This window comes from Poecilia reticulata, chromosome 16, assembly GCF_904066995.2.
Source record: "Poecilia reticulata chromosome 16, P_reticulata-male-v2, whole genome shotgun sequence".
Lineage (NCBI taxonomy): Eukaryota > Metazoa > Chordata > Actinopteri > Cyprinodontiformes > Poeciliidae > Poecilia > Poecilia reticulata.
This window is the reverse complement of record NC_088845.1, coordinates 32,474,385-32,497,909: the sequence shown is the minus strand read 5'-3', so window position 1 is coordinate 32,497,909 and position 23,525 is coordinate 32,474,385. Positions and strand designations below refer to the sequence as shown.

Sequence of the window (23,525 nt, the reverse complement as noted above, 5' to 3'; positions counted from 1 at the left end):
GACATGTTGTATGATGCAGAATTAAACGAACAAAAATCAGAACATCATCCAAGACTTCTTTATCAGCAGTGAAGCAGAGAGGTGGTCCGATAAGTTCAGTGTGACATTTTTTACATTCACTGAATGTATCTTCATTCAGTGAATCTGAACTTCTAGTTTGCATTCATCTTTATGTTGAAAAAATGATGCTGTGGAAAAAGAATTTACACAATTCTCATTGTTGCTGGTCATTGAATAAATAACATTCATCCAAATGTAAATTTGTGTGTTCATAGATGAAACAAAAGGAACAACTAAAAATTCATTACTAGCCATTGATTTTGCTTTAGTCTGATTTCAGAAAAATCTTACATTGATGCATATGCTGATTTTTCTTTAATTCACATGCAAGCTCTTTCAACCTGTAGATAAGCCTTTCAACTTTTTGTACTGACTTACTTACCATATTGAGATAAATTAACACTTTTGCCCTGGTGTGCAGCAGAGCGTGCAGCAGAAAATCTTATGCAAACATCTGTCATGTAAAACTCTTTGCAGTTTCCATATTGCAACACAAGAAAAAGTCCTTGGGGGACAAGTTTGCCAACATGTTATCAACACAACAACTTCAATGATACTTAAAAAAACAAGCAATTGATAAGGTATAGTGAGTTATTAAGACTCACTGCACAGAATAAAAAATAAAAACATACGGAAGAGTCACAGCAATAAAAGCAGCACCATTCCTTTTCACACTTCAGATTCAGACTGCAGTTCTCAGGTGTATCACAGATTGTGACAGCTGACCCTAATGTCACCCAGACATAAATGGTAATCGTTTTTTGTTTATCCTTAACATTAGTTTAGATCAGTGACGTGCGGTCAGGGGAGGCAGGTGAGGCAGAGCCCCACCTGTCATCATGGAAAAATAATATATAATAATAAAATCATTTATATTGCTATTTTCACCCTGTGGTTTTTACTATAAAGCAGTGGTCCCCAACCTTTTTATTACCGCGGACCGGTCAAGACTTGGAAAATTTTGCTGCGGCCCAGGGGGCAGGGGGAGGCGGTGTTGGTGTTCCCGCTAAATCCTGAATATACCCAATTTGGGTTGTCTTGGAGTTTTTATCGCAACCTGTGGGGATTTTCCTGTCTGGGAACGAGAATACGACCTGCTGAATGTGACAGGTAGCCAATCAAAAAGCGCGGTGACGTAAGAACAGAGGAGAATCCCAAACAGCTGACATATCGCGCAACTGAGTCCGCTGGATATCGGAGATGTGTGGAAATGTTTATTATTAAATCTAAAGGTTATTATTATGTTTATTCAGTTAAAAATGTTAACTATGAAAAAACATATTCACCTTCAAATCATAGTGCAGCAAATATAGCGGCTGCTCCAGTCGTTTTTTATTCACCGCCTTTTCTTTTATCTCTTAAAATGACTCCACAAACTATCACTATTGCTTCTACATCGTCATCTGTGTTTGGTTATTCTAAATTCCCGCTATGTTGGGGGTTTTACTGAATTATCCTCTGGAATCAGGATGTTCGTGACTGGAATCGGTTCGTGTTGCTCCTGCCCTGGACACACAAACAGATCGAACCTGTTGTGCTTTTATCAGCTCTGTGGTCACAGAAGTTTGGAGAATCGGCTGACAATTCTTAAATTTTTCCGTCTAAACCAGACTTAAGACTCACAAGCTCTACTCATCTCCTCTCGACCGCAGCCCAAACGCTCTGACACTGGTCCCTATGGTAACGTTTATATACTCCTTCGAAATAAGATACAGATGTGCCACAAAAACGAACATTTTACTTTCGTGAAAATTTTAACTCATACTGACTAACGGGAGCCCTGAGCTTGTTTCTCTGCAACGAGACCTTCCGATCTGGGGGTGATGAGAGACAATGACACCCGAAGTGTTGCTTATATCCACAGCCTGCTTGGTCTCTATGTGGCAAAGCAGCTTGAAGCTTCATTGCCTCATTAGCAGCCGGTCGCCGCATGTTACGCAGAGCGGTTTGTAATGTGGAACTCACCTACCGGTCTGGGATAAATCCATTCTCCTGTCTCTTCTCTGGGCCTTTTCCCCTTAGCAAAGAAACTTTCCAAAGACATCTGATCTGTTTCTTACTCATTTTGCTGCTTGTGGCCTCAGTGTTGGCGAGCAAGTAACCGAGAGAATACGGTTAAAGGATTTTCAAAATAAAAGATCCTCCAGACTCAAATAATACATAAAACGGAAATATTTCACTATTTCTTGCGCGGCCCAGTACCAATTAGTCCACGGACCGGGGGTTGGGGACCACTGCTATAAAGTACCTATTTTTTACTTGGCTGAACCAATTCTGATTATTTTTTTCTTCAAAATCACTGGATTTTCGCATTTTCCCATTCAAATGCTCAGAAGCGAAGCCAGTGAGGCAGCAGCAAGCTGAGCCTCACCTGGGATTGCGCAACCTCTCGCTAACTGCACTGGCTGGCTGCCACTCTATGGGAGCAAGTTCCTCCAGTCTGTACGCCGCCAATAAAATGGCTAAAAACATTTAATATATGGACCGATTTTCCATCATCTAGCTTATGTCTATAATGTACAATGTTTTTTTTGTCACCAATTGTGTGTGTGTATCGTGTTTTGTGTGCGGAAGAGCAATCAGAAATGGCAGAGAACAGACTCGAGGTGAGGCAGGCAGCTCTTTTGCCTCACCGCTGGGGGCGCTCATGATCCCAGATATTGTGACTGCACAACTGCAGAGTAAGACACAGGGAACTAGCCCTGGAGCTAGCCACACAGTAAATAAGTAAAGTACAGCGATATATTTGTTTTCTTCTCTCTTCCGAAGTCAACATGAAAGACTACATTTCTACACTTAAACAGTTTTCTAAAGTGGATTTTCAATTGAAGCAGGAGATAATAACTAAAGCAGGGGTGTTCAATACGTCGGAAAGGTTTTGAGTCGATCTCGGCAGCAGGTGACAAACTGAACGCTGCCAGGACGCTGAGTCCAGCACTTCCTCCTCTGCAGGCTTGTCAAAAATATTCACTAAGATCCTAAACGTTTGTAGCTTCATTAAAAAAGAATAATTATAAAAAGTCAACGAAACACGTTAAAATTAATAATCTCAGTAATTATTGTTTCAACAAGGTGCGTTTCGGTTCCGAAACGCACTGAATTGCGCAAAACTTTGAAGAACCTGAATGAAGAAAAAAAAGCGACTCAAAGACGACTGACGAGCAAAGCAGGAGTTTAAATTAGCTACTCAACCACCGCTGTGTTCATGAGAGGCTTATTAATAATCGAGAAATAAATATCAAGCCTGGAAACCTGATATGTAACGGACTGAATGATGTGTTTTTAATATAATCTTTGCTCGGCTTAAGCGCAGGTGGTTGCCACTGCAACGGGTGTGCTTAAACGACAAAAAAAAAGAGAGACAGAGAGAGAGAGAGAGACAGAGAGAGAGAGAGAGAGAGAGAGAGAAAGAGGTTTTGAGTTGATCGTCTTTTCGGATTGTTTTACCTTTGTTTACCTTTGCTGTGGCTCATTACACCTGCTGTAGTTTCTGAACGTTCAATAAATGACAAACGTGGACTAACGACCTCGTTCGTTCGTGACTATACGTCACAACAAACATCAAATAGGACAAATATATCTAAGTTTTAACAAATTCTACCACGATAATTATGTGAAATTAAATTAATTATATCCCGACTTCAGAAGATTTGCTTTTACCCTTACTGGGCTCTTTGATTCCTCCTATCAGTCTGTAGTTTATCATATTGAGAAAAATCAAATTTCACATCTACCATGACTGATTGACACCTGCTGGCATCAAGTTTGCAACCTGCTTCTGACTGAGAAACCAGTAAGCTGCTCCCAGTGTCAGAATCTCACTGAGGAAGAAACTGGATTAGGTTTTCTGTCACTTTATTATTTCTGATATAACTGATGTATATTCGCATATAAAATAAGTCAATAGAGTTTAATTTGCTATTTTTATGTCTTTGTGTCATGATGTCGATCTCAGGCGGCTGGTGAAGAAAAAGTAGATCTTGGTCTCAAAAAGTTTGGGCACCCCTGAACTAAAGGAAGACCAACATCGGAGCTGAAAGTTTTGCTTCGAGAATTGTTTTGTAATTTTGTGCAGAATTAGGGGTGCATGGATTTCATTGATAAGTAAAGGTAAGACAGCAATAAGATGTTTTTGTTTAGTTTTTTAATAAAATATGCGTTTTGTGGGCTACAGTTTGTATGTCTAAGTAATTCAGTAAAGTAGAAGCGGTAGCTAATCTAGTCTTTTTATGTTAAATCCTAAAACGAAGTGGCATTGTTGTCAGTTGCTATGGCATTGAGTCAGCGTGTAGCTCTCATTACCTGTGGTGCAGATGTGATTAAACCATTCATTTATCAAGTTGGTAAGGCATCAGACACACAAAACACTCTATTAGACACACACACATACACACACACGCACACCAAAAAGCAGAATCCTTATTATGATGAGTGACGGGGTGAAGTGCAACAAAATGCTTTTATAGGTTCACAGGCGTTGTACTTTAGTGTCTTCATAAATAAAAGGCCAAACATAGAGATGAGGGACTGACCTTTAGTACAACTGCATCTTCACTAGTGATGTAGTACTGATGGATTACAAAACCCACTTCTGCAGACACAGTGGGAGCTGAACCATTAAAAGACAATGTTGTGTGTAGACTGTGCTGGAGTCCACCACAAAGGACCAGAGCAAGCTGAGCTGCAGCTTTTTTAGCATTCTCCCCTCCTATATAATATCTACAGAGATGCCAGGTAATTCTCCAGTAGGCTGGGAGGATGTATGTACCACTATGCATGTGGATTTGTCTGTCAAGGTGTCAGTCAGACTGGCAGGTCATTGTGTTACCTGACAGCTGGCTGATAGCTACAACACTTCTATTAAGAAAGAACATCACTCACTGGACACTGCAATCCCTGGTCTCTCCATTTACTGAGAGAGACCAGGTTTTTACTGAGAAAAAGGAAAACAGCAGCTAACAATATTCAGCTGCAACACTAAAATTAGTGTCAGGTGGAGTGAATGGCACTGATTTCATCTTTAAATGGAAGTTTTGCATTAGAAAATTGGTTGTGGTATGATAGTCGAAACAAAGGCTAACTAAGTATTAATGCTTGAAGTACTTTTATTATATCTTTTAAAACTGCACAAAACCAGAGAACTGTTAACGGTATAAGCTGTAACTACTTGTATTTCAGATGTAACCTCTGTGTGCCTTTTTGTTGATTTTTTCCTCCAAAGATTAAGCAGTACTACATGCTGGAACAGCTTGAACTGCCTGTGACTAAATGCCTAGAAAGGACAGCCCTACAACAACCTGTGAGGTTAAAATTTCTTCTGATCTATACAATCAATAAAGGAAGTTCTATTTTGCTAAAACTTTTCCATAGCTGCTATTTTTATGCATTGTTTCTGAAACAAGGCTGAGACTGATAGGACAACAAAACAGAAGCTCATAATGAATTTTAAAAAAATCTAGTCTTAAATATGGCATAGTGGGGTAAGATTTGACAGTCGCAGAGAAAAACAGATTGTGTTGTATGTTTAATCTGATGAAAGAGTTCAAACATTTTTAATGGAAAATGTCATTTATACATGCTATATTTTAACTTGTATCAATTAAAAATATAAAGTTCACTAAGAAGTTGAACTATAACAGATATTTCTGTAGAGGGCTGTTTTTAAAAATAAGACCTAGAAAAATACAGACAGACAGTCAGGAAGGACATAAGTAAAAGAAGGAAGGGACTAAGACATTCAGGAAAGGTACAAGGAAGAAATAACGGAAATAAGGACAAATGTTACATAAAAGAAAAGGGAATAAATCCTAGAGATACAAATATTTATCCATACTACATATATTTTATTTACCCTTATCCAGATCTTGAAAATTCTAAAATTCCATAACAGTTTTCAAAGGTTATAGTTTCAAAACCACTAAACCTTTCAGTTGCACTGCTCAAACAATTTTAAGACCTTTTATTTGAATGCTTGAGTTACTTGACAAAGGATAACTGGGAACTATTATATAATTTTTGCTTGTTCTATAAACATATATATAAAAAATCAAAACAATAACATTATCAGAACAAAAATAAACTCAATGTGTTTATCTTTAGTCGCATTGATTACTGCAACAGTATCTTCACAGGTCTGCAGAACGCATCTGTATCAGCAGCATCTGATACAGAACACTGCTGCTCGCATTTTGACTAAGCAGGAAGATAGAGGACATCACACCATTTCTACAGTTCTTCCAAGGAGAAAATAGACTAACCCTAACCCTAACCCTAAAACACTGTTGTTTGTTTATAAATGACTGAACAGCTTAGCACCACAGCACATTAAAGATCTGCTGTTGCTGTATCAACCTTCCAGACCTTTTAGGTCTTCTGGTTCAGGTTTGCATCCCCAGAACCAGAACCAAACATGGAAAAGCAGCATTTAGTATGGAGTAAAAGTTGTTTCACAATTATTCAATCAAAAAGACCTAATCTCAAATTAAAAAAATAAAATTGTGATCAAAACTTTTGGAACTGTAATGATTTAACAAAAGAAATTGTTTAAAAATCTTTTTTTGGTTGCGCTTCTCAATTTTTGCTTCCAAATCTCACATGAACATCCTGGACAGGGCCTAAAGACAAACAATGCAAGACAATGTGTTAACCAACACACTTTTATCAAGTTTTAAGAGTTGAAAATATCAAATGTATCTGGAGGAAAATGTGCTAAAAATTGTTATGTAATGCCTTTGTGTGTGCATTAACTAGCATTGAAGCTAAAATGCATAGGTCCAAGTTAACCTGCACCACACATCAAGTGACTGTACAAACAGATTATTTACCAAGCACATAATCAGTGCTGTGGATGAGGGCAGGCAACGTAAATGAAAAAATAACCTGGTAGATCACAGAGCGAAGTAGGATATTCACATAATTTCTGTCTTTTTTAGTGGTAATTAGGGCTGTATAATTAAAACAATTCTACAATATGAATCGATATTTTTCCCCCTCGGAAGGTATAAATTTTTCATCTGCGAGTATCGATCCATTAGGGTCCATAGGCTATATGCGTCTTTTTCACGTCTGACCTGGCGTAGCAGCAAGACTCCGCCTCCCCCAGTCTCACTAATAACTTGTGCTTTAAAGAGCAGATTATAAACTACACACCAGTTTTTAAATTGTGTTAATAAGCCAAGTAAAAGTTATGCTAAAATAAGTAAACCATATTTTTCCAATGTCATGAGAAATGTCAAAAACCGTATTTTCCGGTGTGAAAGGGAATGAGCTTCCAAACGTAAAAAATGAAACGCAATATTAGATTCCTTTGTTTTTAGAAATCTCAAATCTTCAACAAATAATGATGGGCTGTATTTTGTTGCTAAGAAATGTAGTAAAGTTGCTCAAGTTACGGTGAAAGAGAAGCGGAACGGAGTAGCGGCGCGAACGGAGTAGCGGCAAAAGCAGTGAGATTGCAAAATTAATCCAAAGTTTGGATATTGGAGCAATCGGTGGCATCCACTTCATAATTTGTTTTTAGCTTAGTGGTTTCTGTTCTGTATATAAAGGATTACCTGAAGAATCAACGCGGAGCAGGCAGTGACGTTCTGTTTTGAGCAGGAAGACGAAGAGGGCAAACCCGCAGCCGGGTTTCCCCTCTTCTGCCCAGTGTGCAGTGTGCAGACTGTGCCCAGTCTGCACACTGGGCACAGTGAGGATTGCCATGGCGACGAAGGCAGATCGATCATTCTTATTAGTAACTGACAAAGAGTATCAGAGACTGAGAGAACGATGAGATCCTGGCAGTCTGAGAGGCAGCTACTCAGAGATCCAAGCAGGGGAATGGCAGCGCTGCGCAGCTGCCAGGACTCGATCACTATGGGGTGAGGCAGAGCCACTCCCCCAACAGCTAGTAGTAAACAGCTTACAGCTACGACTAACTCCGGGAGCCAAGGTAGAAAGGTCTTTTCTCCATAGTCCAAATGACTTTATTTTACCCCCCTATCCCAATCAGAGCCAGGTATTGTGTAGTTGATGCTTTTAATCAGTTTTCAGTTAATTCCAACTGAAAACTTATAAAATCCAAGTCTATGGAACTCAAAACATCACCAAATTCACTCTGTCCCTCTAAAACCTTTCAGAAAATCAAAAATGTGTATTGAAGCATTTCGATCGACAAATTTCGTGGTATATATTGTATTGTGAGCAGAATATCGTGTATCGTATAGTGAGATTATTGTATCATACACCCCTAGTGGTAATTATTGTGTATGTGTCTTGTATTTAGTTTTATTTCAAATTATATGTAATATGCCTTTTGCTGTGTTATGTTATGAAATTAAAATGGTGTTCTCCTATAATTACCTCTATACCTCTTCTTTGCTACATTTTTGTATTAATTTTAGTACCGTTAATGGGCATACCCTGTACTGTGTCTGCTAGTAGTTTAAACTGATTTCAGCTACATACTTTCAGAAGAATATTCAGATTTTGACATGCATTTTCTAAGTACTAAATATTTTACTTTACTCTTACTCAGTAACTTGTGTTTACACCTCTGTATTACACAAACTGTAGTTCTGAGGAAGAGCTGCGTCTTGAAGACAATACTCTGCCTACCCAGGTGTTTTGCACAACTGAATGGTTGCCACGGAGATTAAAGAATTTCTGAAGCATGCATTAAAGAATCAATGTATGTTTTTGATGAGGGAATACCATTATAACATGATGTAAAGCTCAAAAAGGTATATTTTATCTCAACACTTTTACCCTTCAAAATGTTAATACTACAACTCGATAAAACTACTGTTTTAACTCAAGTATATGATCCTGTGACAATCTCAAACTTTCTTTTGTCAACTGCACCAAGTGGGTCAGTATAATATGACTTACAGAACAAAAGATATAGGCTGAAGCAGCAAAGCAGCAGCCAAGCCGTTCTTGTTTTAAAAAATATCAGATTTAAAACCAATGCTGCAAAATTGAATATAATGGTCACTTAAATTCCTATAAACCTCAGCCAGATTTCTCTTCAAATTGTTCCTTCAAAGGTCTATTCTCCCTCCTCTAAAAGAAAACAATATGCCAGTAAGGTCATCAGCTCAGTGATTCTTTCTTGCCCCACCAGCTATCGGCACATACAGTAATTGTTCTTGGTTTATTTGTGTTTGTTGATTTCATAGCACTATCACAGAATCTGAGATAGTCAGGGTTCAAGTTTTAATACTATAAAGCAGTGGTCCCCAACCCCTTTTTATTACCGCGGACCGGTCAAGACTTGGAAATTTTGCTGCGGCCCCGGGGGGGAGGGGACGTGAACCGTCAGGTAAGGCCTCTGCATGTTGGTGTTCCCGCTAAATCCTGAATATACCCAATGGGGTATATGCGGACTTCCGTTTTAGCACTTCCGCATTTTTTTGCCACATAGAATGCTTCCGGTGCACAGGCAACAGTATGTTAAAAGTGGCTCCTCAGTCCTGCAGGACTATTAATGATGCCTATAGAATTATTCAGACGTCCTTAAACGCTGCAACAACAACAAAGGATTAAAGATGGATGTGTCAAAACTTCACAATAACTTTGAAGGTAAGTTAATAAATCGTTTTTATTCACCATAATGCCTCATATGTCTGACATAGCTAACAAGGACAAGCTTAGAAAGGTGCTATGTAAATGTTAAGTGTTTTGATTATCTGTGCATTGTGCAATCTACATATCTATGTTTTATAGATAAAGATATAGATAAACATATATAGATCTGTCTATATTGTGCCCAAGCTATCAGTCGAAGATGAAGTTAGCTTCCGAATGTAGCATCTAATTCGGAAAATAGCTAAAGGGTGATTACACTTCATTTTTCACTATCTTGAGCTTTTTTAATGTGTTGTATTTTAAAAACTACAACACCTGGACATTTCAAACCTAACTAGATTATTCTGTACTAACAGCAGAATAAATAAAACATTTGTGAAACCTTCTAATTGATTTGTGAAATTTGTAAAATGTCAATAGATTCCCTAACATTACAGATGAACTTACCTCATCCAGCTCAGAGATGTAGACTGGTCTCTCCTCAAAGCCAACAGGCATGGGTTCATTGTATGGGATCTCCACCTCTTCATATATCTTGTTGTTTTCTCTGTGGATACCCTCAGGCAACAGCAGCTAAATGTCAAAGACAGAACAAAATGTGAAAAACCCAATGAATGGCCTAGAAACTCAAAGTAATAATTTAAAAAGTTTGGAACAGCACTCAACAACATATTCACTAATAATTCAGACCAAAACATGATGTGATTCATGATAAAGTATTTTTAATCAGTGTTTTATTTGTTCTAATTTAATGTCAAGGCAGCTAGCTACATCAATTTCTTTAAATAAAATAGATCAGTTTTCCTTCACTCCAACATGAGCTTGACCATTGCTATCTGCAGCTTTTTTTCTGCAGGTTCTTGTTGAAAATAAACATCTGTGTAGAAAATTATAACTTTAATACATGGTCATCATGACAAATTACTAAGGTGTGATATCTTAGGTTATGTTGTGAAAAAAGGTTCAGACTTGGTGGAAGTCATCTCCAATAGACATTTTACTCTTAGCCTCTTAAAGAGGTTTTGATCTGCAGTTGCATTTTTAACTACCCACAGATATTACAACAGAGTGAGATGATCATAGTGGGAATATTACAGTGGGTTTAAAGCTGACACTTGCAAAGCTCTGGATGTGGAAAATCTTGTGATACAAGATATTGCTATATTAGATAGGGACAATTTTCTTTTTTGTTTACATTTATTCACCAAAGGTCTGAATGAAGAAAAGTAAAATATCCTGAAGTGAGTACAGCCCAGGATCCACAGAACATCTATTGGTTTTTATGGAATGCATTAAGAGCGAAAAAACTGAAGAACAAAAGAAAATAAATAATAAAAGAATATCTATAAATCAGTTTGGCCTTAAACAGGCATGTGTGTTGTGTGGTAGACTTTAGGTCTCCCACAAATTAACATATCCAACCTTAAAATTTAATTCAACCTTAAAATTTAATTTTTAAGAAATATTCTGTGAATCAGGGTTTTCCTCAGTGTATGCTAGGGAGGAGACAAGTAAAGTAAGGCAGTAGTAAGGAGAGATAGATGTTTTAATACACCAGTAACAGTGATACCTACCTCAGTAAAAGTTTTAAAAATCCACCACTGTTTTCTTCTGGTTTGATTGATAGACCCAACCACCAGATCATGTCTGCATGTTTAGAGTTAACAATATTCACCCCACTGTTGCCAACTCGGTGACTTTCTTGCTATATTTACCAACATTTCAAACAGGAAAAATTGGTATCGGCCAAAATCGGAATCAGAAGGAGATCAGTAATCAGCAATGTGAAAGAAAACTGCAAATGCTGCACTCCTATCCTACATATGCTTGCATTTATATGCAGTTCATCATATTTTCTGAGAATCCTGCACCAAGTTAGGTATCAACTAGTTTAAAAGCCACACCGCTTGCTTGGCTTGCACAAGCTAAATGCAAACCCCAAGTATGATTTAAGAATATCAGCATAGGTATCTTGGAGAACAAATAATAATGTGTGGAAAGTGTCTTTCCGTCTCACACACATTCTATACATGCTCTGGCAAACTTGGCTCTGTGTCTGGCACTTGCAACTCAGTAAATTTAGTGGCCTAAATGAGCCATACCAATCAATCAAAGACGGATCTTTTTCATTCAGGGTATTCTTTGTAAACAGTGATGTCAGTAACGTTACTCTGTAATGCGTTACTGATGTCGGACTGCTTTTTTCAGTAATGAGTAATCTAACGCGTTACAATTTCAAATCCAGTAATCGGATTAAAGTTACCCAAATCATTTTGCATTACTGCGGGTTATTATTTTCTTTTTAAATGTAATTTTATTTCCTCTACGCATCTTGGGGATTGACCACCGTTTCTATACGACAGCAGCAGCAGATCACCATGAAAGAAATGTAAACTGGAGGGAGGAGAGAGATGCACATTTTGTTGCTGGAAAAACAGGAACTATTTTGAGTTTCTGTCGAACAGTCCAATTATTAAAATCAGTTTTGGGCTTTTTATTTTCTGAAGTCGCTTGCAAATTTAATGAGTCATGGGCTGCGCTTTTTTGAACATGAAGTTGCTCTTTTTATTGCTTTTTCAAAGCAAGCAAAAAAGAATGGTTTCCATTACTATATACACTTTATTAGGTACACCTGTCCAACTGCTCATTAACACAAATGTCAATCAGTTAATCACATGGCAGCAATTCAATGCATTCAGCAGATGGCCAAGACAATCTGCTGCAGTTCAAACCAAGCATTAAAATGGGGAAGAAAGGTGATTTAAGTCAGTCCCCAACCCCCGGGCTGTGGACCGGTACCAGTCCGTAGACCAATTGGTACCGGGCCACACAAGAAATAATTAAATATTTCTGTTTTATGTATTATCCGAGTCTGGAGGATCTTCTATTTTGAAAATCCTTTAACCAGATTCTCTTGGTTATGCCAACACTGAGCCCACAAGCAGTAAAATGAGTAAGGAACAGGTCAGATGTCTTTGGAAAGTTTCTTTACGAAGAGGGAAAGGCCCAGCGAAGAGACAGCATAAGGGATTTATCCCAGTAGGTGACTCCCACATTCCAAGCTCGCTCTGCATGATATGCAACGATCAGCTGGATAATGAGGCAATAAAGCCTTCAAACTGCTTCGCCACGCAGAGACCAAGCACCCTGTGCTTAAGCAACACACTTCGGGTGTCATTGTCTCCCATCACTCCCAGATGGGACCGTCTCGTTGCAGAGAAACAAGCTCAGGGCTCCTATTAATTTGTCGTTATCATTTGTTAAAATTCTCATCAAAGTAAAATGTTCGTTTTTGTGGCGCATCTGCATCTTATTTTGAAAGAATGTTTAAACGTTACCATTGCGACCAGAGTAAGAGATTGTGAGGGCAGTGGTCGAGACGAGACAAAAGGAATACAGCTCGAGTCTTAAGTCTGGTTCACACGGCACGATTTAAGAATTGTCGGCTGATTTTCCAAACCTCTGTGACCACACACGAGCTGATAAAAGTACAACAGGTTCGATCGATTCGTGTGTGGTGTATTGCTGCTGCCTTGTGTCCAGCCACATGACAGGGGCCACACACCACACACTCTTGTGTTGTTCGTGTGTGAACCGATTTCACTCATGAACATCCCGATTCCAGAAGAAAATCCCATAAAACCTCAACATACCATACGTGAATTTAAAGTAAACAAACACGGATGACGATGTATAAGCAATACTGATAGTTTGTGGACTCATTTTAAGCGAGCTTATGTCAGAGTTGAGCCCTGACTGAATGAACAGCCTTATCATTATAACTATGTTATGTCAGGTTAATGATAGCTGAAAAGTTACCCGGTTTATCAACTGCGGTACCAGTTTAGCTCCAGTTCCTCTCCGTATAATTTCTGCTTAAATTCTTTGTACGAAATGCTCAATAAACATTCATGCTGTTTCCACATATCATTTCCGATGTCCACCGGACTCTTGGTTACGCGATGTCAGCTGTTTGGATTCCTCTCCGTGCTTCCGTCACTGCGCTTTCTGATTCAACAGGCTGCATTCTCACTCCCAGTCAGGGAAAACTCCACATGCTGCGATAGTCAGGCCAAGACAAACCAATATGTTGAATATGCCCGATTGGAGCGTCTGGACATAACACACTACACAGGCAGGTTGATCGATTACGATTATTGCAAGCGACAATCTTAGTACTAGAAACGTTTGAAGATTGTCGTATGGGGAAAAAGCGAGGCAAAACCTTTAAAATCGTGCCATATGAACTAGGCTTTACTGGGCACATCAACATGCAGAAGCCTTGTCTGATGGTTAAATAAAATCCTCCCAGTAAATTGGACATTATGCTGATAACACTTAGCTTTCGTCAACGACTCAGGCGGATGTGTGAGCACTGTACAACGCAAATAATAACCCGACTGGCTAAATAATAAAAGAAAATGTATATGCTTCAAGGCAGATACATTTTCCTTTAAGAATTTTAATAATTGAGGTACTCAAATCATTTCAGCCCTATACCTGAATATTGTTGCTGACCATGTCTTTATGACCACACTGTACTTATCTCCTGATGGCTACCTTAAGCAGGATAACATGCCATGTCATAAAGCGTGAATCATCTCAGGATGGTTTCTTGAACACGACAATGAGTTCACTGAACTCAAATGGCCTCCACAGTCATCAGATCCCAATCCAGTAGAGAACCTTTGGGATGTGGTGGAACGGGAGATTCACATCATGGATGTGCAGCCGACAAATCTGCAGAAACTTCCTGACGCTATCATGTCAATATGGACCAGACTCTCTGAAAAATATTTCCAGTACCTTGTTGGATCCATGCCACGAAGGATTAAGGCAGTTCTGAAGGCAAAAGAGGGTCCAACCCAAAGTGTACCTAATAAAGTGGCCAGTGAGTGTAATTTCCTAGTCTTACTGATCTAACATTTTTTTAAACAAAAACAGAGTGGGCCCTTTGTGGAATGCCCTAGTAGTGCAAGTAACAACGCATTGTGAACATTTTTTTTTATGTTGTTTTAAACTGCTACAGTCACGTAACAATTGTCTAGATGTCTGACTAGCTTATTAGTATTTGCCTTTTTTAGGATATATTCATTTTTCAAAAAGTTAATAGTTATATGAATTACTCACCCTGGCTCCTCCAACAAATGCAGGTGCTTTTGTTGCTTCTGCATAGCTGTCATATACATTTGGATAACGAATTCTTTCATAAACTCTTTCCCTGTTTAGGAGAGGTTCATAACGTGCGTTCAGCAGGGCATGCTCTCTGTAAGAGAAAGATGGGGTAAAAAGTTATAATTTTACACTAAACATTGGAACAGGACAACAAAAAGAACTACTAAAAACCTAAGACTGATGATACTTGGCATAAGACATTTTTTATTTGTCATTATGTTTCTAGAACATAATGAAATTGGAGTACTACCTTCAGTGATAAATAAGTAAATAAAGTTTCATTCAGTCCATAGGGTACAGCATAAGGGTGTGGATGTGTCTGCAGGTGGCAGAGAGAATGTAAGGTGGACGATAGATTTCACAGTTTTTGGGGAAAAACCTGGGTAACACTTTATTTTACGGGGTGTGAATAAGACTGACATGACACTGTCATAAACATGACATAACACCTGTCATGAACATGAACGAGTCTTTATGTCTATGACAGTTTTCATGAAGTGTCATTCGGTAAATAATGACACTTTTAATGCAAGGTTGCTCTAAAAGTTGCATTGAAAGTCCATTAAAAGTGCCAACATTGCATTAAATTGTCATTTACAAAATCATGCAAAGCTGGCACTTTCAATGAACTTTTAAAGCAACTTTCACACTCTTAAGCCACCCTGGTAAGGTCTATTCAGGGGTCCTGGAGAGGAGAATCCATCGGATAGTCGAACCTCGGATTCAGGAAGAGCAGTGTGGTTTTTGTCCTGGTCGTGGAACACTGGACCAGCTCTACACCCTCAGCAGGGTCCTGGAGGGTGCATGGGAGTTCGCCCAACCAGCCTACATGTGTTTTGTGGACTTGGAGAAGGCGTTTGACCGGGCCCTTTGATACGGGCTGTCAGGTCCCTGTATGACCAGTGTCAGAGTCTGGTCCACATTGCCGGCCGTGAGTCGGGCTCGTTTCTGGTGAGAGTTGGACTCCGCCAAGGCTGCGCTTTGTCACCGATTCTGTTCATTACTTTAATGGACAGAATTTCTAGGCGCAGCCAAGGTGTTGAGGGGATCCGTTTTGGTGGCCTTAGGATCGCATCTCTGCTTTTTGCGGATGATGTGGTCCTGTTGGCTTCATCGGAACGTGATCTGCAGCTCTCACTGGAGCGGTTCGCAGCAGAGTGTGAAGCAGCCGGGATGAGGCTCAGTGCCTCCAAATCCGAGGCCATGGTCTTGAGCCGGAAAAGGGTAGAGTGCCTTCTCCGGGTCAGGGCAGTCCTCCTGCCTCAAGTGGAGGAGTTTAAGTATGTGGGGATCTTGTTCACGAATGAGGGAAGAAGGGGGCGGGAGAACGACAGGCGGATTTGGGTCAACGTCTGCCGTGAAACGGGCGCTGTATCGGTCCGTCGTGGTGAAGAGAGCCGAGTCAAAAAGCGAAGCTCTCAATTTACCGGTCGCTCTACGTTCCCACCCTCATCTATGGTCCTGAGCTTTGGGTCATGACCAAAAGAACGAGATCACGGATACAAGCATCTGAAATGGGTTTCCTCTTCAGGCTGTCTGGGCTCTCCCTTAGAGATAGGGTGAGAAGCTCGGTCATCCGGGAGGGACTCAGAGTAGAGCTGCTGCTCCTCTACGTCGAGAGGAGCCAGTTGAGGTGGCTCGGGCATCTGGTAGGGATGCCTCCTGGACGCCTCCCTGGTGAGATGTTCTGGACACGTCCCACCGGGAGGAGGCCTCGGGGAAGACCCAGGACACGCTGGAGGGACTATGTCTCTTGGTTGGCCTGGGAACACCTTAGGGTTCCCCTGGAGGAGCTGGAAGAAGTGGCTGGGGAGAGGGAAGTCTGGGCCTCGCTTCTGAAGCTGCTGCCCCCGCGACCCGACCCCAGATGAAGCGGAAGAAAATGGATGGATATACTAAATGTGTCTGGTATAGAATTTTGTTTTACAGTACTTGTACACCACAGAACCAGAGACTTTGCAGCACTTTAATCACTCCCCATCCTAGTGGAAATGTTTACACCCAATCCGAGTAAAATTTAGCTGTGGGGGTCTGAAAGTTCTCAATTAAGTTTATTGCAAAATACTGATAGCTCATAAGTATTATACATAACCTCTTTAAAATATTTAATTCAACAGATACAAAAAAAATGCTAAAATGGCTTTATGTTTCTGAATATAACCCTTCCACCTCATTCGTTATTCAAAAATAAATACTCCTGTCAATATTTGATGATTAATATAAAGACACATGTGAGAGGCATCTGAGGCTTACCTCTCCACTAATCTTCCTTCACATTGCACAGAATTTAACCAGGCTAAGTAATTAAAGAGATCACTGCTCCTTTTTGTCATCCACTGAAATTAAACTTTCATGATAATCTTCCACAGGAGAGGATATGTGATAAGCTGCAGAGTCACTGTAATGTTGCTTTTTGACTGCTTTATTTTCTTAGTTGGATTTTTGTGAAGCTGACGTTTTGCCATGAAAAATACATAATCTTGTCTTATTTTTTGCCGAGTCCTTGGAGCGAAAGCAGAGATGGACGGATTTAAGACAAAGACAACACAAGAGAGAGAAAGTTTGGAAGTGATATACCGCTGAGCTCTCATCTCTTTTGGGTCAAAGGTCAAGACAGCCTCTGAGAAGTCACCATCATCACTTCCTTTGGTTCTCTTTTTCTCCTTCTTTTCTTCTCGCCGGTAGATTTTCATCATTTGTTTCTCCTTCTCTGACTGAATGATCACCTGGCAACCGTAGGCAGGCTTGGCCATTTCACCACTGACCTTTCGGCTGACATCTGGGAAACAGAAAGACATTTGTGGAATGTATAGTAAGTTATAAAAAAGCTTTACCTACACTTGACTTAATGCTGTATGACTTTAAATAAAGGTTCAAAAGAGACTGCAACATTAGCCAGAAAAACACAGCAAAGCCTGAAACACGTTTTTCAGTATTGTATTATATGCTTGGATATAACAACAAAATGGCACTCTGTTTAACATGACCTTCATGCAATAGAAATAACCTCAGCATAATTAAGCGTCAACAGCCAAAAGAAAATTCCGACTGATCACACAGGAGATAAACCAAAATAATAAGATTGACTATTCTTCATTATCATTTCTCATTTCTAGCTCCAGTGAACATGGAGGTGGCAATGCATGGGTTAATGTTCCCCACTACAGTCTCCCCTGTTTTAGACACAACAGCTCAATAAAGGGTAGAATTGCTCTTGAAAACAGATGAGATCTGATGATTGCACCAGGGCCTGGGCTGATTGACTGAATGATTTCTTCTTTATCTCGTCTAGTGGCTCTACCTACAGCACAGCTCTCCACTCATTCTAACAGCTCTCCTCTTCCTGTCACTCTTAGCCTCCCTCCCATTACCTCTTCCACACCCAACCCCTTTAACTCTGCCACCCTCTATGCACCAATTCCTCTGTCAAAGCCATTCTCCATCCTAAACGATTGCTCTCTCTGAGTACTAATGTGTCTTATTTTGTGTCTCTCACAAAGATTGCCTCCAAATGTGCAGGATTCTCATTTCCTCAAGTGATCATGGTGGTATAATTGCAGTCAAGAGCACCACCAGGACAGTTCATGTTTGGTTACAAGCTGATTTGAAGGTGTTTTTAGCACATTTGAAGTTGTAGTCTTTCAGATAATTATGGGGTATTTTCAAGATCAAATATCATATCATGAATATAAAAATGTTCTACAAACTATGAAGGTTAGAAAGCTCTTAACCAGACTTTTCTTCAAACTCCTATATATGGAATGCTAAGCAACTTGACAACTTCTCACCAAGCATCTTGATTCTTAAAATATGACAACACCACCATGTTACGTCATCAGTGCAAATGACAGCTCCGATAATCTGGCCAAAACTGGCTTCCATCTTCCAACTAAATACTCTGCTGCTGGTGGGCCTTCGTTTCCAGACACATGAATCTCTTGGTTGTTTCATGTACGTGGCTGAAAACTAAAGGGGACAGAGCCTTTCAGTCAGTGGTTCTAAGACTGCAGCTCTGTTTTGTTGACTATATGGATGTTTTTGAAAAGCCAACTGAAAACGGTTTTACTTTCTCAAGATTTTATGCTATGAATTTATTGTGTTTATTGTAATATTTTGTAGTAAAGCGACTTGCGATTTTATGTCTTCGAAAAGCACATTATAAATAAACTTCACTTATTAAATTATAAACCGTCAAATACCGACCATTAATTTTCCCTGAAAGGAAAGTCTTGCCTTTAGACTCAATAGAATCTAAGTGAAAACTTGCAAATCACTACAAATCAATATATAACCTCCTGTCAACTGCTGTAAAGTAAATAAAACTGACACTGATCATCAACATTGCTTTCATAACAGTATCAATCCTATAAAACCTCTACTCCTACACAGGAAGGAAAACATCTGCTGTGTCCCCCTGAATGCCTACAGCCCCACTGCAAACTCTCATAACGAAATGTTTTGAGCAGCTTGTCAAACCACATATCAGAACCCACCTCCCTGTACTGGTATAATGGTTCAAGTTTGTCAATCACTCTAGTCAATCGAAGGCAAATGTTATGTTTAGTAGACCAATGGAGAATGTTCGTTTTGACCTAAACTCTGAATGTCCTTACTGAGAGACCAATCCAATTTCATTAAGTTACACAGCACCGATTCACAACAAATGTCTCAAAGACAACTTTACAAAACAATTCAGTTAAATCATCCATACATTCCAATTGATCCTAGTTATCAAACAATACAGCATACTCATTGACTTGCAGCACTCACACCTCCTGGACGAGAATGTAGCAACAACCGATTATGATTGGAAAGAAAGAAAAAAAACAGCCGTGGTGCACACTGGTCATCTATCATGTTGTGTATTTCTCACAGTGTTAGCATGCAGCTGTTGATTAACAAAAGGAAAATATTGTAAAACCATGACTAATATTGTACCATGACTAATTCAAGGGAATAATGAATTATTACACAGGAATGGAGTGAAGCTTTGTACAGACACAAAACACCTGATGCCCAATGCAAACCCCATAGGACATGATGTGTATAGATCTCTGAACACCTCATCTGATTTAAAAAAAAACACATTAAGATTGTGAAACATATCAATGTTTGACTCGGTGATGTTTCACCCTATTTAACGCTTTAACAAATCAATCATTCTGACAGAAATTACCACAAAAAAATGACAGATTCTCATAACTATATACTTAACTATACATTTTTTTTCTAATACACTGTAAAGCTTCTTTGCAGAAAAGCGAATAAAACAAAAACAAATTGCTTCATAAAAAAAAATTACAAGAAAAACATTTAATGTCAAAGTGAAAACTGATTTATACTAAATAATGGCAAATAAAACTATGTAACATAAAATTTGTGACTGAATAAATATTCACCACATTCAAGTTAGTATAAAATAAATGTACTTTTTTGGCTGCAGTCACAGCATGGAGTATATGTGGACAGGTCTCAATAAGACAGCACATCTGGGGTCTCATATATAAAAGAGTGTACAGCTGTCATGATGAAGTTTTGTAGTAGAAGTGTCACTGCACACATTGTGTTTAGAAATCTGGATTTGTGGTAAACTAGATGCAGCCTCGTGTGATATTTCTCAGCCCCTAAATGCATATTTATATGCATGTTTATTAATACTAATTTGCACTTGGGGGCAAATTAGTATTAATACCGAGTAAGCTCCCACTACCTGTTTGAATAATCATGGCAACAGCCTCTGCTTGAGTTTGTTTCCAACTACAGATAATAACAACAGCATTTATTGAAAAGTTGCCTTTTAATAAGGCAACTTTTTAAAGTTGGCTTATTAAAGGGTTAGGGTTTACCTTTACCTTTTAGGTGACCTTTACTAAAAGGTGGCCTTTTAGTAAAGGTCACCTTTACTAAAAAATAAAAGTAATGAAATTAAAAGCAAAACACTAAGAATAAACAAAAAAACAAAGAAAATAATTTAGAAATCAAAGATTATTATTTCAATTGATGAGTTTTCAGCTGGAGAGTCCTTTATATTGAGCCAGAAAATCAATTATTCCACAGTATGAAGAAATAATGTTGAAGCAAGTCCAGATTGCTTCAACAATCTGGGTTTATATTAAACCCAATACTATAAATGGGTTTAATATAAAACCCATTTATATTAAATGGGTTTTATTTTTGTTACTATGCTTTATTTAATTATTAAAAGACTATTCTATTCTATGTGTTAGGGACATTCCCGATTGACATATAAGTTGCACATTTACAGAATGGAAATGCTTTCTATTCATAAAGGCACATTGGTTTCCAGATGGTACCCTGATAGCTATATTAGTGCACGGTGTACAGAAAATGGATGGACGGATGGAGCTGCAGAGTGAGGGAACCATGTGTATTTGAGCAATATACGACTGGTTAAATAATGACTGATATTCCCAAACCGTCAGCAATTTCCCACAAAAATTCTGTTTGCAAGGAATTCCAGCTTTCTGAGAACTACAGCTGGTAATGCATGGTTCCTTTGATTACATTTGCAACATGAAGGCAACTTTTGCAAAGAGCTCCAGAATGATGGCCCTGGTAATTAGGTAAAGCAGTCCTTTGTTCTGCACAATGTGCTTCATAAAGAGGGTCTGGGTTCTCGGTTATTGAGAAACAAATGCTTCCTGGAGGTATTCATCCTTTAGATTTTACATAATTACAAAAGTTTGGCTGTGAAATTTGCACCAGTTTGACACTACCAAGCTTACCTAAAGTTGCTTGTGCTATAATCAACCAACCTCCACTGCTAAGAGGGAAGTGCTGATCTGAACTGTTAATGTGAATTTAATATTCGGAAGCGGGGCCAACACAGACTGAACAGTCCTGTCCAATTCCTCTGCTGCCTATGCTAAAACTACAGTTAGATTACAATTCTAAATGAAGGAAGGCAATGGCCAGGCTAGGATAATCTGAAGCAACTACACAGCAAATCCAGCAGGCCCAAATTAACTCTGTCAGATTTGATTTCAACATTTTTAAAGTGCACATATGGATCCACAACAGGAAGTGCTAATTTAACTCTTTTTGAAGAGTTGGGACCTTGACTCTAATCACATGTCAAATATCAAATCTGCTGGTTAGTCATTTAACACTAAGCAACACTAACTCAGTGTTAAATCTTAAATATTAACTCTCCCAGAGTATTTTTTAACTTCATAAGAGTTATTTGTAATTAATATTAAATAGGTATTTTATTGTTTCAAACTCTTTGAAAAATAAACATTTAATAAAGCGGCAACAATTTTCTGAAATGCATTTATTTCAAAACATGCATCATAATTAGAAATACAACTCACTTTCATTCACATATTGCTTATCAAAAAGTCTAACATATTTCAGCTGGTCAATGCAAAGAACAGTATGCTTAGTACATTTTTCTTCAATACAATATGCATGAAATTGTCCAAAGTACAAGGTGGAGAAAGTAAAGCCTACATCATATCATACATAAAAGTTTGTGTAATATGATATAGTAAATTTTCTTTTAACACATGTAGATTGCTGGATATTACATAACAGGCCGACCTGGTATTCAATGCCTTATTTTCTTACCCAGTTCATATTTCTGTTGAATATCTAATAAGAGACAGGGCCTCTCTGCACTCCTCCAAAGAGCTGTCCATTCACTAACGCAGATTGTCTTCGGGTTGTTGGGCTTTCCGTGAAGTTTGGCTGCGGACACCAACGTGCTCCTCTTAGGTACTGCATTGGACAGTCTTGAGTCTCCAAGTAAGACAGCCAGTGTTGGTCTCTGGATCATAAACAAAAAACATAATGAAAAATGGAACAAAGGAATACATTCTTACTACAACTCTAACAACAAGCCTCAGTTACAGAGATGTTGAATTTCAGAGATATTAACACTTGCATAACCATTTTTGGAGCAAAAATCTTGGAAGAAGCGACGGAGGGCTGAGGGGGTGAGAGGGACTTATGCTGACAACTGGTGATTCATCCTCAAGCAAACTTATCTTAATATCTAGAAAAAAGGCAATAAAATGATTTAAACTGCTGTAAAATGCATATAAAAAGGCTCAAAAACTGGAATAAATTATACCGGGTATTAGTGCGGAATATGCTTTTGTCATGAAAAAGCCTTTTACAGTTTATTAAAGAAAACAAAAATCAGGAACAGAAAGGTTGATAAATCTGACCAATATTCATGTAAAAGTTCAACATCATGAAAAGATCCAGATTAATACAGATTTGTTCAAGTTACCCAAGAATTTGACTGAATGTTCACCTGCTCGATTTTTTTCTCCAACACTTAAACTCCGCAAACATTTGGCATGCTAAACTAAATATGCTTACACCGAGCAATGTGGCGAATGTGACGTGACGTCTATCATACAGGTTGGTTTCTACTCAAAATAATAGCAATATCACCCATCTCAGAAAAAAAATTACTTACCAAGTGTGGTGAACAACTCAGACATGTAGAAAGCAAATTGTTCTGAAATGACTTGGCTTCTGTTGCTTCACTAGGAACCTGTGATCCGGAGTCAGTGAATTAACTCCTTTAGTGTTATAGCCACTGTAAGAGTTCAGAATTAAGAAGTCAAGAGTTATTGATTCCATTTTAACACCTTCAGATTTGATACAGGAATACTTTGTTTTAACATTGGATTTTAACTACCAATATTAAAGCTGCAAGCAGCCTTGAACGGCCCTCGCAGCTCAGC

At 38.7% G+C, this 23,525-nt stretch overlaps 1 protein-coding gene across 4 annotated transcripts in view; it reads right to left on the bottom strand.

Annotated features, from left to right (window-relative positions):
* Window positions 1-23,525, bottom strand: part of ascc3 (activating signal cointegrator 1 complex subunit 3) — a 368,031-nt gene that overhangs the window by 287,601 nt on the left and 56,905 nt on the right. For all 4 annotated transcript variants that reach the window (XM_008432857.3, XM_008432855.2, XM_081597178.1 and 1 more), the window contains 3 exons: window positions 17,383-17,584; window positions 14,761-14,896; window positions 10,078-10,203 (listed from right to left, as the gene is read on the bottom strand). In XM_008432857.3, coding sequence (XP_008431079.2) covers window positions 10,078-10,203; window positions 14,761-14,896; window positions 17,383-17,584 — 464 coding nt within the window. The remainder of the gene's footprint in view (window positions 1-10,077; window positions 10,204-14,760; window positions 14,897-17,382; window positions 17,585-23,525) is intronic.